Below are 14,346 nucleotides of genomic sequence, written 5' to 3'. Positions count from 1 at the left end.
TGTTCTGTTCTGAGCAACAAATTCTCCTTGTCAGAATCTTAATTTCCATAAATTTTAGATTCTTTCTTATGGCTCCACGTGGATCTTATTAGTGTTCTATAATATAATTTAGATACTTATGCTGAAGGAAATTTAAATTTTACATGAAAAACATTTATTTTTATACAATAGCAGTTTAACAAACATGCATACAAATGCAAGGAGTTTAGTATTATGATATTTGAAAAGCACTAGACTAACAAGATCATAAACTTCTAATTTGTAGGCGAATTTCACGTGTATATATATAGCAGCAAACGCTTGTTGCCGGCCGGCTATGCACTTCAATGTGCCTGTCTTGTGTGTCGTCTGATATGACAATATTCCCCAATGAGTACCGAGTAGTAGGAGGTGCTGACACATTTACAATAGTCTCAACGATATGTGCAGTAATCGCACATCATTTACATTTCGTATGTCGTAACCAACACTATGAGATTCGAACGAAACGATGATTACTCAAAAGATGTACTGCTAAATGCACAAGGTAGGACTAGGAGGATCATTGCAGTTCCTTTCTGTCTCTAAATACCAACTGTCTTGTTAAGTAGCCAAAGACAGAGAGCCAATTGAATACCAAAAATGGAGTGAAGCCAACTTCTATCAAGCATGAACCCGTACACTGTGATTCCTGCTCTATTGTTCTCCATATATGTAACTGCATTAAAAACTAGTAACTCAAGACAAAACAAAATTTGATTTAAAAAGTCTATGTAATAATATATTCTTATTTACCTAAAGCCTGCCTCTTATGGAATGAGATAGTATGTGTGAAAATTGGAAGCAATTTGGTGTTATCCAACTCATCCTCTTCATCTCCTATCTCGTCGTCCGATGATCCCCAAGTAATATTCGCAGCCATAGCTTGTGCTGAAGCTGTATCATGTGCTGTAGGTGTCTCACCATCAACGTTGTCAAAGGAATTTATGGTTGCACATATATGCCACTTAGCAGCAAGGCCTGTGATGGATTGTGCTTTATGCGTGATCTTTGTCGCGCTTCGTAAGAGTATGTAAAGTCCACTAACCAATGTGATGGAGACTAACTGCAACATTAAAGAAGTACACAAACTGTTACATTCTAATGCTAGTGTTTGGGCATGGTAAAATTTTTGTGCAAAACAACAGAAGAAGCTTTATTACCCCAAGTTCTCCACCTCTAAGGATATCAACATCAGCATGTGGTTTTATAACCATAAGCAGAAAAATGAGTTGGCTAGCTGTCACCAAAAGGAGAGAAGACAAAATGAAAGCTCGAAAGCGATGGCTAATGACACGTAGATTCCTTCTTATTCTTAGGTGCTCTAACAAGATCGTTCCTACTTCGGTTTCTCTTTGAAAAACAGAAGCAAATTCATCTAGTCTTTGTATATGCAGGTAGCCGATGAGTCGAAACAGGACACATACCAAGAAGAAAATCGAGGTTCTATAGAGCCAAGAACATAGCTCCAATGTGCACAGAATTATGCTGCTCACATATATTTCACCATAATGTGGTATTTGGGATGATCCTGAGATGTACCACCATATCTTGTAGACACATTCAGCTATGAAACAGGGAAGTCCCCAAAGTAAGATGAGTTTCATGGTTCTCTGCATAATAGAAACAAATGTATTTTGTTCAATGAGAGAATAAGTTATGATTTGCTATTTCACAGAGTTCTGTCTCTTGTTGATTGATGCAACGCCTCTGTGGTGGAGATTCAAATTGTGGTCATGTTATAAAGACTAATCCCTTCTCCTAGACTAACTAAGCATTTGTTTGTTTTCTCTTATAAATCAAATTAAGCGTATACTTCCAACATGGTGTGACATAAATGGTAGATATTTAGGTCTGTTAACCATTTGGTCAGTGGTTTTATCTCAGGCTAGTGCGTATGGAAAAATATATATTTAGAGATGTCAACTCCTTAAATAGATCTCCGTACCTCAAATGATTAGTTTTCGAAGTCACATGCAGAGATATTTAGTTTATAAAAAATATAATAAAATTAACCACATATTCCATACTACAATTATTCTTTTCATTTCCACTTTGGGCAGAAACAATGCATTGTGGCATTGTTTCCCATATTTCCAATAACAATTCCTTCATGAAATAATAGACATAAAACAACAAAAGACAAACACAACATCAGAGTTGTCAAAACTCGTTGTTCAATGTTCATCTAATTTGTTTCTATGCGTACACAACATATAATGGAATGCTAGATTCTTCAGAATTGTTCATATAATTCATACAAAAACACCAAATAGAAAAGAAAAAAAAAAACACAAACCTTCATTTGGCGTGCATATCCACGTTGAATCTTGAGGCTTTCATCACTAACTTTATCAAGAAAAAGAAACCTACTAAAACCATATCTACGATCCCATTCAGAGAGGCTAATAAAAGACAAAGTTGCAAAGACAGATAAAGAAATCTGAACAGGAACATGGTACGGTCGACGATGATCTTCATCACAGGTTGTTGAACAATCAAGTAGAAAGTGTGATAGAATTGGTACAACGAAAGCCAAGGTGAAAAACAACGACCAAGATATACAAGCTTTCCATAAATTTGATTGGTCCACGTAAAGCCATCTTAGATATGATCTAAATCTTCTCAATTCTGATCCATCAGGTGATAAATATCCAGGATTCTCCTTGTTCATTGCCAAACGATTGCTCCCTCTTTCATCTTCCATAGCCTTCAAAATTTGAAGTGTTTTCTAGAAAACCTAATTAACACATAAAAATAACACGACAAGATTCTCCTTAATGCCTTTGTTTGAAATTTGAATATATGATTGAAATTTTGTATCACTGTCGCGTCATGATCCTTGTTGTGATTGATATTGCGACCAAATGCAGCTGATACGGTTTCAATTATGGGAATACTATAATTGCATATTATATATAAAATCTTGATATCATGTTCTATCAAATTTAAAATCTTGTCTATAACTATCAGCTTGTGGGATCTAGATGTAAATGTAGTTGCTGATTATTATGTTTATAAATCCTTGTTGCAAAATTTTATAGTCTGACTGATGGTTGCGACGGCACGACAACTCTTTTCACGGATAGCTATAGTCTTATGTTAATGTTACTTGTAACAATTTAACATTAGTATAATCATTATGATATGATTGTCACGCTAATTTTAATTGATCTCCAGTGTTAATCACCGTTTGCCACGTACTTACATGTTATGTTCCCTTGGTTAAGAACTGCTATCTACCCTAAATCAATATGTCAAATGTCAACGAGTTCATTTACTCATAACTAGAATATTTTTTCTTCAAATCTATTTTAATCTGGAATGAATTGTGTAAATAAAAAAATAATAATGTATTTGTAGCAATCTTTTAATATAAGACAATTGTGTATCGGTTAGCCCTCAACAACTTCTATTCAAATCTTTTACACAAACTCTCAATAATTCATGCAATATTTTATTAAATTAGTTACCAAATTCTTGTATCATAGGATTGATACTCCGTATCAAAATTTCAATATCAATTAGATTTGACAAAAAAAAAAAAGTTTAATTGTAGTTTTGATCTTCTATTTTAGTTGAATCACGAAAATAATAAAATATTTTTTTTTGTTCTTATTTAAGCCATACCATGACTTAAGATTTTATTGTGCAACAATTGTACCTGAAATCTATGATCATAAATCATACGGTGTGCTTTAAAAAAATGATATTTTATCATGTTTTTTTATCAAAATTTTGTTTGGAGACTACAATTGAAAAGAAATAAAATAGAATAACTACTTTTGTGATTCAGCTAAAATAGGAGAACAAAAATTAAAAATAAACCCAAAAAATAATCTAAAGATGATACATTTATCAATTTACTATAAAAACTTATAACAATATGAAAATATATTTTAGTAAATGGTTCTAGAATTGTGTATATGTTAGAGATTAATTAAATAATTGATTTGTTTAAGAAAATAAACGAGAAAGGGGACAACTGCGTGAAAATGAGTGGTCTGGACAGCTGGAGGTTTTTCCGATATTTGTTTTGTGCATCAGCCGTCGACATTCAGATATTACAAAACTTTTTATTAAAAATAAAATGATACAAAACTTCTTTTTTTTCAACCACTTGCTTGTGAATATTATTGATAGATTTAAATTATACCGAAAATTACGTGGCAATTTTGATTGGTACGTTTTAACGCCGAATAATATTGTAGATTGATTCTCAACGATAGCCCTTCATGAAGCGCCGAGTGTCCTTTGTCTTTTCGATTCACCAGTTGTTCAAATTTTGGCAACTTTATGAATAAATATTACTATGACGTTGATTTTATAATAAGATGTGTTTTTTCATGTATTCAAACAATAAGGTGTGCCGCTAAATATTTTAAAGTGACGCTGAAAATATCGAGAATTATAATTATATCGATAAGACAACATTTTATCTTTTGCATACGGAGGTGAAAATTGTAATTAGTTTGATGTTCAATTTAGTAAATTATTCAGAGAAAAATAGAGTTTTAATTATATAGAAATTGTATATTTTAATTTTGTCGAAATTGTTTGAAAGTAATTAATAATTGAAATTTAAGGTTGTGTAGCAAACGTAAATGTTAAAACTGTATTAAATATCTCGTTGAGATGAATATTGATAAGGTAGATTTGTTAGGATTAGGGTCGATCAAATGAAACATGACATTATGTTGCTAGTATATGAACCCCAAAGATGTGATCTTTGATGGATTGGTTGTGGCACGATTCGCGTCGATAACCCCCAGTCGTTATGCCACTTAAGTGAGATAATGACTTAAATTGAGGTTGTAATCTGACAAACTCCAGAGATAGAAATCTTGTAGACAATTCGTATATGTTCTCAATTAATGACTTTGATTTCGTGTAGAATGCTTAGTGTTACCAAGTACTTGGCTTGGAAATGGGGGTGCATCGACTTCAATACTAGTCTTTAATTTACCGAGGAGAGGAAGTTGTATTACACTTGCTTTTGGTTCCGAGCATAAGATCTCGAATGATGTATTACGAAGTGTCTTTAATAAAATTTGAAAGTTAGAGATGTATGAATTGACAATGATAAAAATGAAGAGTCTTTTTCGTAATAATGTGACTCGAAACAACAACTATTTAGTTTTTCAAATGACGTGTGGGCCCTACGAGTGTAGCCTAAGAAAGTGTTATATGTTTTTTGAGTGTCTTATACTGCAATGTTTTGAGGCATTCTCTCAATAGTTGGATCAATCTGCCTTTAGGGTTGTCCTTTTTTCAGGAACCCCTATAAATGGGACGTAACAAGTTTTTCTAAGGAACTTTTGATTCTATTTTCCTTAAGTTTTTCAAATTCGTTTTTACGAAGTGTGTGAAGCTCACCTATATATGGTCACATGTCTAGTCAATTCAATATCGTCTTTGTCTTCATTTCCTTAATCTTATTCTTAGTAAGTTCCTTCTCGTTATTGGGCTTTATTTTTGCTACTTGTTTATTGTGGGATTTATCAAAGATCTTATATTTTTAACATCTTTAGTTTACTCTAAACCTTAAAGAATGATGTGCAAAACTAGAAGTTTTTCAAGCAATACAATAGGATGTTCTCCCTTTTAATCAATTATTTGAGGGATTTGAAAGTTAGATAATACAATGTCTGTCCGATCACAAATGAGACTTTATTTGATTTTTATCTTTCCTCTAACTCGTGTTTATTCTTTTGTAACCTTCTTTCAATTTATGTTTTAACATTAAAATAACTTAAAATTACAGATGTTGTTAGCACGAGTTTTACCGACACAAAAAATTAGAAGTTAAATGAGTGTGTTTTAATAGCAAATAGATCAAAATGAAAAAATAAAATTTATGTCATTTTAATCTTTTTAAGTTGTTGAGTTTTAATTTTTTATACCATATTGAACCACGTGACATTTGATAAGTCAACTATAGATTTATATCATCAAAACTAACACCTTTATAAATATTCCATTCAGGTTTTACTTTTTTTATTATTTACTTGATAAATGAACCTAGAGAATTTTTTTTTTATTTTTTTTAATTGCTATAGTGGAAGTATATATGAATATGAATATCTTAAATTTTACATTCTTTTGTGAAACAGAAAAAGAGTTAAATGACGCACAAATATCTTTCTCCTACAAATATCTATACCGGCTCACACAGAATATGCCGATGCGTAACACCGGAGTAAAAAGTCGCCGGAATTCCCCCCGCAAAACGACAAACATCTTTGAATGGAGACACCACACCACCAAGTCCAAATAACTAACGTTTCCTTTTCCATTTCCACTTATTCATAATATCTAATTCACCTCCATTTTCATCCACCACTTACCAACATAACAACATGGCCGCGTTGTTCTCTTCTTCCCTCTTTCCAACAACACCTCTTAACAAATCCCAAATCCATCGTCCTATCCATTTTCCCCTTTCATATCGTCCACCACTTTCCAGGTTCGTGTTGATCTTTCAACTTTTTTTTATTCTTTCTCTCTTCTGTTAATTATCGATTCCACTAAATAACAACTTCATTTTGTTCAGGATTTGTGCATCTCTCTTACAAGATAAAGAGAATAAGGTTATTCTACAGGATTCTTTCCCATCAAAGACTTCTCCTTTAGATTCATCTACTGAGAACTCAAGTAGTAATAATAATAATAATAATAATAATAATAATAATAATAGTTCGTCACCAAGTGGTTGGGAAAAAGGGGTTATCAAGGTTGAACAATCAGTCAATATCTTTCTCACGGTAATTTCTTTTAATTGATGGTTATTATAGTTTTCAAGTAATTACTCATTCTGTTTTACTATTACTCATTCTCATCTTCAATTCATAATTTCAGGACTCTGTGATAAAGATACTTGATGCTTTGTACCATGATAGAAATTATGCAAGGTTTTTTGTGCTTGAAACTATTGCTAGGGTCCCTTATTTTGGTAATTTCCTTTTTTTTTTCTTTCATAAAGTACAATAATACATGATTATCAAACTCTCTGTGTACAATTGTATGAATTTCTGACTATGAACATCAAAATTGAGTTAACTTGCTTACAAATTATTTTGTGTAAACTCAAATTGATTTACATACTCTGTTGAATTGAGAGTCTTAAAATGATTGAACGTGTCTGCTACATAATGATGATTTCCCCCAATACCTGCCTAAAAATGATAATAGTTTAGGAAGGAACCTAAATGTATTAGCTCATAGATTAGTAGGCTTTGCTATGCAAGTTGGTAGTAGGTGCTTGATTGGGAGATGCTTTTCCCTTGTACAATTATTCCCCCTGTTCTGTTGCTTCTTTGTGTTGAATGAAAATCTGGAATTTAAAATAAATAAAAAATCTCAAATTGTAACAGAAGGCTTTGTAGTGCATAAACCATTAACCTCACAGTTGTAGCACTTGACTCCATAGATGTATGTAATGTAACATTCTAACGTGAGCCCATTTGCAAAGGAGATGTACGGTGCTTTATTCAGTCTTGTTCTCATAGCATATCCCCCAAGTAAATGAAGTTTTGAACTAGAGAACATGGACAAACACATTGTTGCAAGCTTGCAATGAACCCGATAGGCTAACAAGGTCAATGAGGGGAACCTATTTCCATCATGCTTCACTCTAGTAAATTTGAACCTTGTCAATTGTCAATCTGTCTATCGATTTTGATTCTTTTAACTTGTTATTTTTCTTTTATTGTTGAGTTGTGAACATATATTGTGATTTGTTATTTTTTTCATTTTGAATTCTGATGCCATGTTTGTGTATAATGGTCTGGTTTAACATGGTCTGGCCTGGTGTGGTGGAGCTATGAACCCTTCTTGGTTGATCACAGGATATTTATATTTTGTTATTGCGGTTTTCTTTATTACTAAGTTAATGTTGTAAATTATTTTTCTATTAAAATTTTACATTATTTTTCTATTAAAAGCTCTTATGAATTGACATGTTAAGTTAACAGAGATTTCAAGAGTTTACATATACTATTTTTATATTTGACAACCTACTCTTTACTGCTACGCATGATTTTACCCTTTTTTATATATCGAAAAAGAAGCAGATTTGTATATCAGCTGCTAGTTTTCTTCTAGAAATTATCATAATATAGGGAACTTGAAATTCCTTAGCTGTACTTTAGTGAAAATACACTGATTTAGGATCATACTCATTTATGTATTTGATTTACTTGTAAATGTAGGGAGTCACTGTGCAGTGAGATTGCAACTTTTCAGCATGAAGTACTAACATTTTTGTTACATATGTATGTGACAGCCTTTATGTCGGTTCTCCACATGTATGAGAGTTTTGGCTGGTGGAGACGGGCGGACTATCTGAAAGTGCATTTTGCTGAAAGCTGGAATGAAATGCATCATTTGCTTATCATGGAAGTACGATATTTGACAACTTTTTTCCTTCAATGCAAGTGATATGTTGTTGGTTAGTCCTCAAAAGATGTCATCCCACAAAATCTTAGTAGTTGTCTGTCCATAAGATTTGATATTGAAGGGTAGGTAGTTGAAAATACTGTGAATGAACATCAGGGTTGAATTAGAAGACTTCACTGAAAGTAGAAAAAATTGCGGAGGTCCCTTTACACTAACTACGTTCAAATTTGTAGTTTAGGGAAATAATCATTTAGTGGTATGTTCAACTTCAAAGATAATGATTCAAGTTCCATAAATGTACTCCTATCACATAGCATGCTACTTCTTTATCCATGTATATTTTTATGGAAAATGACGTGATAATAGAAAATTATTTCCTGAATGTAAATATTCAAATGATGCAATTCCAAAAAAAATTGTTGTTTGATTAGTTTAGGAGAAGTCACTTCCCCCCCTCCTGTAATGGGTTGTAATTTTCTATAACTAAGAATATTTTTCTGAAAAAATGTTCTTCATAAAACTGATGGACCCTTGAATGAAAAGGAGAACAAAAATATGCTTCTGGGGGTGGGGGAGTTTTCTCAAGGTCGGCAATGTGAAATCACATGCATGTGAACTCTAGTATTCACATACTTTATTGCATGCAATAAACTTGGGTCTATGGTTGCAGGAACTTGGAGGAAATGCTTGGTGGTTTGACCGGTTTCTTGCTCAACATATTGCAATATTTTATTATTTCATGACAGCTTTAATGTATACAATAAGCCCAAGAATGGCATGTAAGTATTACGTACTTAATTTTTGTGAAGAAAACAATTGAGTTAAACCATAATAAAAAAGCCATCATGAACTTAAAACAACTAAAGTAAAGTTTATCAGCCCAAACAAACAAGAAGGAACAAACTGACCTAGTTTCCATATACTAGATCATCAAAAGTACTACTACCATGTTTGACTAAATTACTCAGTCTACTACTCCGTACCTGTCTGCTTGGCTCTTTAATTTCTGATTTGTGTTTATGATTTATTGCTAGTGCAGATCATTTTTCTGAATGTGTAGAGAGTCATGCATTTGAAACTTACGACAAATTTATCAAGGAGCAAGGAGGTATTTTGGATTTTCTTTCTTTTCTTTTATGTATTATTCAGATTTTCATTGTATGTGTGAAGTGTTAACAGTTTATAGTTTTGGTTTTATGCTTTCATAATTAAGTGTAGGCCAGACAGCCATTGACTTATACTTATCTTGCTCCCGAATCATGATTTACTTGGTATGAAATCAGTTGTGGGTGAACGGTTAGGCTGAATAATTGACAACCCGAGATTATTCAAGCTATGAAAAATGATATTAGATTATCTTGTTTTGTTATGGCATTCTTTTGTCAATAACACAAAATAAAAGAAATCAGATGGATGGTTCTGCATTGATTATTTAGTAGATATAAATAATATACTAATGATCTTAACCAATGAAGGTTCCAATTCCAAAAATTGTTCCACACTTCCACTTTCTTTCATATTCAGCTTTTATTATGTTGTGTTTTTGTTTCAGGTGACCCAATAACTAACTTGGTTGGATAATTTTATTGTAGAGGAATTGAAAAAAATGCCGGCTCCTGAGGTTGCTGTGAATTATTATACAGGAGGAGACTTGTATTTATTTGGTAAGTTTTTGCATTATCTTTTTATCTAGATTCGTCCACTTGAGACAAAAAAAACTGGAATTTCACAGTTCCAATATCATTTTCCTCAGATGAATTTCAAACCTCCAGAGTTCCAAATACTAGAAGACCTAAGATAGGTATGTGTTGAAATCTGATCTAACATTCATTACTATACTGAATTTGTTGTGTCTAATACAAATACAATCATTTAGTATATTTTTCTGGGGACCATATCAAATGCTCCTAGCCTGTGGCTTTTTTTAAAGTAAATTTTCTCACATTGATTATCTCTTATTTCCTCCCTAGAGAATCTGTACGATGTATTTATGAACATCAGAGACGATGAAGCTGAACATTGTAAGACAATGAGGGCTTGTCAAACTCATGGGAACCTCCGGTCGCCTCATTCCTATGCAGAGGATGATGATGATGACTCAGTCTGTACTCCTGAAGCAGGTTGTGAAGGAATAGTAGACTGTATAAAGAAATCTGTTACTTCTAATCCAGCTAAGGTGAAGTAGGATATGGTGTACTTACTATTCATAATACATTCATTCCAACGAAGTATAGAAAAGGATACGGGGCAGATTCCTCTATAGTAAGATATAGGAATAATGATTAGAGTTAGTAAATAGTTGAAATTTGGATGAGATTTCTCTCAAGTGAGGGTTGTAAGAGCATTTTTTTAAAATTTTATTGGATCATATATGCTTTGAATTAAAGCAAGCTATATTTGTATTTATTTACTTCAAAGATAAATGTATTCTTAAAAAGCATTTTTTTCTTGAAACTTCTAGCATAGAGAGGTAATCCGGATCTTGTTCAACCCATCTTGAAATATACAAGACATTAGTATTTTCTGTTCTTTTCCCTAAAGCGCTAGGGGGGGAACGTTAATATACAAGACATCAGTATTTTCTGTTCTTTTCCCTAAAGTGCTAGGGGGAACATTATGTAATTTTTCATGATTCAATGTTAAAAAAGTGTTTCTGTGAAATGGTTTACTCAAGCTCATGCCCTAGTAAGAGTGTATGTCATTTTTGAACGCATTCAACACCCCTCTCTACAGTAGTTGCACGAGTGCCACTACTTATAGAGTCATTTGATCAAAGATTCAAGAGGTCCAAATGAGTGTTCACGTTGTAGAGAATTCATGCTGCTATTGAAAGACTTTTTTCTTTTGCTGAATATACTAATTAAAACCTGTTCAGAATCTAATAGCTGATATAATCTCCCATGCAAATACATTTCTAATATGAAGACTGATTGAATTGGCTTGGTGTCTGGTTTTCGACTGAACCAGTCCGATCGTCTTGGCCCGTCAGTTTTTACAATATTTATAGGTATCATATTTTTCTGACTAAGAATGAATGCTAGTATTGAAAGTGTGGCTACTCTGTTTTAAATGGACAAGGAGTAAGTTTTAATATACAATCATATTGAAACAACTAACATCTCTAGTTTCCTTTCCTTGATATGTATACATCAAACTTTATTATATGAATATATGCGGTAACTTTATTATATGTATACATCATTTATTTTCCTACGTCGCCCTTGTACTATCTATTTCTTAACAATGGTGAAGATATTCTTAAATTATAACAATAGGTCGAGGGCACAAGTACATGATTTTTTTAAATTTTTTTAATAGTCAATATTAGTAATTATTATTAATTGTTAATTAATTTTGTTAGAGAAAAAAAGTTGAATTTGTGGCCTAGGACTCACGGTACAAATAGTGATTAAATTAATTAGTTGTGACTTGAGTTTGAATTTGAATTTCTTCCATGTATATATATATATATATATATATATATAAAGTGAATTTTTGTTGTAAATTCTGGTGGTATATTATTATTGTAAATTTTATTCCATACAAGAAATGAAAAACAACATAAATATATTATTAAGTTAAATAATAGTATTTGATTATTTTTTTTAAATATCAAACATACTAAACAACTATTATCATTCATTGTGCTAAGTTACCTAAAAAACATAAATAAATAAAAAATGATTAGGATTAGGAATAATCGATAGAGTCTGTCAAAAACAAAAGGAATAATAAATAGAAATGACCCTTTTCTGAAAAACAAATATAGAAATGATCCTATCGATTACAATTTTCTCCATATTCTCACCGGAAAAAGGATCAGCAAATCCAATGGCACCATTCCGCCGTCCCGCAGGTAAAGCTTGTCACTCGTAAGTTTCTCTCTCGCATCGCATGTATGCTTCTCCTTCATTGCAAACATTGATTTCGATTCACATTGTCCATTTCAACCTTTTATTTATAAATAAATCAAATGCATCTTCAACTATATATCCATGCATGTGTTATCGATCGAAAGAAAAAACATTAAAAATGGGGAAATCCGGAGGTAGTAGAAGAAAAAAAGCTACCGTTGAAACCGCAAATCCCGTTACGCATCCGAATTCCTCAACGTCATTCAAGACCACATTGGAACCTCGTCCAGGCCCAAAGAAACAGATTTCACCTCCCGAGCCCAAGCCCAAGCCCGAACCCTCAAATGAATCGGTTACAATTACGTGGAGGCAGTTGAAGCTTGTTTACGATCATGACATAAGGCTAGCACAAATGCCAGTGAATTGCAGCTTCAGAGAATTAAGAGATACAGTGAAGAAAAAATTTCCAACGTCAAATTCAGTTCTGATAAAGTACAAAGATAACGACGGTGATTTCGTCACTATAACATCCACCGAAGAACTCAGATCCGCCGAATCTACCGTTAATAGAAACGATTCAGTTGGAACTCTGAAACTAAATATCATCGAAGTTAGTCCCGAACACGAACCGCCTTTGTTCGAAGAAGAAGAAGAAGAAGAAGATAAACAAAAATGTGTAGTTTGTGTTTTGGATGAAAAAGTTGGTAATGATAGAGTAGAAATTGATGATTGGTTGTATCAATTCTCTCAGTTATTTCGATCACGTGTCGGTGTTGAAATCGAATCTATTAATTTGCATGAGTTAGGGTTGGAGTTTTGTTCAGAGGTACTTGAAGAAACATTGACTAGTAATGAAGCTCAAGATTTGTTTGATAAAGCTGCATTTAAGTTTCAAGAGGTTGCTGCTTTGGCGTTTTTCAATTGGGGAAATGTTCATATGTGTGCAGCTAGGAAGAGTGTTAAATTAGATGAGAATGAGAATGAGAATGATGTTGTGGTAATGGAAGAATCAGAATTTGATTTTGTTAAGGAAAAGTACTATTTGGCGAGAGAAAAGTATGAACAAGCACTTGTGATTAAACCTGATTTTTATGAGGGATTATTGGCTCTTGGGCAACAACAATTTGAATTGGCTAAGCTTCATTGGTCTTTTGGTATGGGTAATAAGATGGATTTAGGTAAAGAGACGCTTTTGCTTTTCGATGGTGCTGAGGAGAAGATGAAAGCTGCGAATGATATGTGGGAGAGGTTCGAAGAAGAAAAACTCGGTGTTGAGCAAGTAGGTGTTGGTATGAGATCGCAGATTCATCTTTTTTGGGGGAATATGTTGTTTGAAAGATCACAAGTGGAGTGTAAATTGGGAATGAGTGATTGGAAGAAAAAATTGGATGATGCTGTTGTTCGGTTTAAGATTGCTGGGGCTTCTGAGGCCGATGTTTCGACGGTTTTGATGAAGCATTGTTCGAGGGTTGGAGAAGTAAAAGGATCAGCAAGAATGAACAATTCAATCAAACTGATGAAATAGAGAACAATGGATCATCAAGTTTTGTTCTGGATACCTTTTTAAACAGAAATTCAAAATTTTGGATAGTTATACTGCTGTTTTTCCTTGAAATTGCCCCAAGTTATATTAACTTTATAACTGAGTTTGCAATAATCAATTTTACACACCAAAGATTAGTCTATGTTCTTGTTCTCTTGCTGTCATGAATGTGTTGTTGCAAATTGTTGTTCCCATACTATCTTGAAAAAGTTTATTTGATTATTTATTCCATCAAAATGTATGCTGCTTTTGTTGTCTATTTTACAGTGAGGTTTTGATGTGCTATAGCCTATAGGTTGAATTTATTTGTTTAGGAGACATGATATGTTGTGCTATAGGTTGATTTGTTCCCAAACAATGACTCCTCAATCTTAATATAATAGAATTTTAAGTATTAATGCACTTACCATTATTATATGTGTGTACGGAAGATATAAATTTGACAGTAATACAAAAAATATTAATCAGACGGTACAATTAAAAAAAACAATAATGCATTAAAACTGAAAAATCATTCATTTTGTAATAATTTTT

At 32.7% G+C, this 14,346-nt stretch overlaps 3 protein-coding genes across 3 annotated transcripts; 2 read left to right on the top strand and 1 right to left on the bottom strand.

Annotated features, from left to right (window-relative positions):
* Positions 1-122: 122 nt before the first annotated feature.
* LOC101488219 (uncharacterized) lies at positions 123-3,284 on the bottom strand. The gene is made up of 4 exons (XM_004486144.4): positions 2,318-3,284; positions 1,182-1,631; positions 775-1,084; positions 123-697 (listed from the first exon to the last, which is right to left on the bottom strand). The coding sequence occupies exons 1-4, from the start codon at positions 2,723-2,725 to the stop codon at positions 564-566; spliced, it is 1,302 nt and encodes a 433-aa protein (XP_004486201.1). The 5' UTR covers positions 2,726-3,284; the 3' UTR covers positions 123-563.
* A 2,163-nt stretch (positions 3,285-5,447) lies between these two features.
* On the top strand, positions 5,448-10,855 carry LOC101515463 (ubiquinol oxidase 4, chloroplastic/chromoplastic). Its single transcript, XM_004486143.4, has 10 exons — positions 5,448-5,462; positions 6,132-6,484; positions 6,572-6,782; positions 6,877-6,970; positions 8,303-8,418; positions 9,086-9,194; positions 9,455-9,523; positions 10,008-10,079; positions 10,169-10,216; positions 10,386-10,855. Exons 2-10 carry the CDS (start codon positions 6,378-6,380, stop codon positions 10,598-10,600), a joined length of 1,041 nt encoding a protein of 346 aa, XP_004486200.1. The 5' UTR covers positions 5,448-5,462; positions 6,132-6,377; the 3' UTR covers positions 10,601-10,855.
* Positions 10,856-12,173: 1,318 nt separating this feature from the next.
* On the top strand, positions 12,174-14,053 carry LOC101515144 (protein CLMP1-like). Its single transcript, XM_004486142.4, has one exon. It carries the CDS (start codon positions 12,310-12,312, stop codon positions 13,792-13,794), a length of 1,485 nt encoding a protein of 494 aa, XP_004486199.1. The 5' UTR covers positions 12,174-12,309; the 3' UTR covers positions 13,795-14,053.
* Positions 14,054-14,346: the final 293 nt, after the last annotated feature.

This window comes from Cicer arietinum, chromosome 1 (assembly GCF_000331145.2).
Source record: "Cicer arietinum cultivar CDC Frontier isolate Library 1 chromosome 1, Cicar.CDCFrontier_v2.0, whole genome shotgun sequence".
Taxonomy (NCBI): Eukaryota; Viridiplantae; Streptophyta; class Magnoliopsida; order Fabales; family Fabaceae; genus Cicer; species Cicer arietinum.
Note: the sequence above shows the minus strand (reverse complement) of the source record. Positions and strands in the feature narration are given on the sequence as shown.

Bases quoted from the DNA above. Each gene is read 5' to 3' on its own strand.
- LOC101488219 (XM_004486144.4), bottom strand. From the start codon at position 2,725: ATGGAAGATGAAAGAGGGAGCAATCGTTTGGCAATGAACAAGGAGAAT. The intron at 1,085-1,181 runs GTAATAAAGCTT...TTAATGTTGCAG, and splicing joins TTAGAGGTGGAGAACTTGGG to TTAGTCTCCATCACATTGGT. The intron at 698-774 runs GTAAATAAGAAT...TTTTTAATGCAG, and splicing joins CCATAAGAGGCAGGCTTTAG to TTACATATATGGAGAACAAT.
- LOC101515463 (XM_004486143.4), top strand. From the start codon at position 6,378: ATGGCCGCGTTGTTCTCTTCTTCCCTCTTTCCAACAACACCTCTTAAC. The intron at 8,419-9,085 runs GTACGATATTTG...CTATGGTTGCAG, and splicing joins ATCATTTGCTTATCATGGAA to GAACTTGGAGGAAATGCTTG. The intron at 9,524-10,007 runs GTATTTTGGATT...ATTTTATTGTAG, and splicing joins ATTTATCAAGGAGCAAGGAG to AGGAATTGAAAAAAATGCCG.
- LOC101515144 (XM_004486142.4), top strand. From the start codon at position 12,310: ATGTATGCTTCTCCTTCATTGCAAACATTGATTTCGATTCACATTGTC.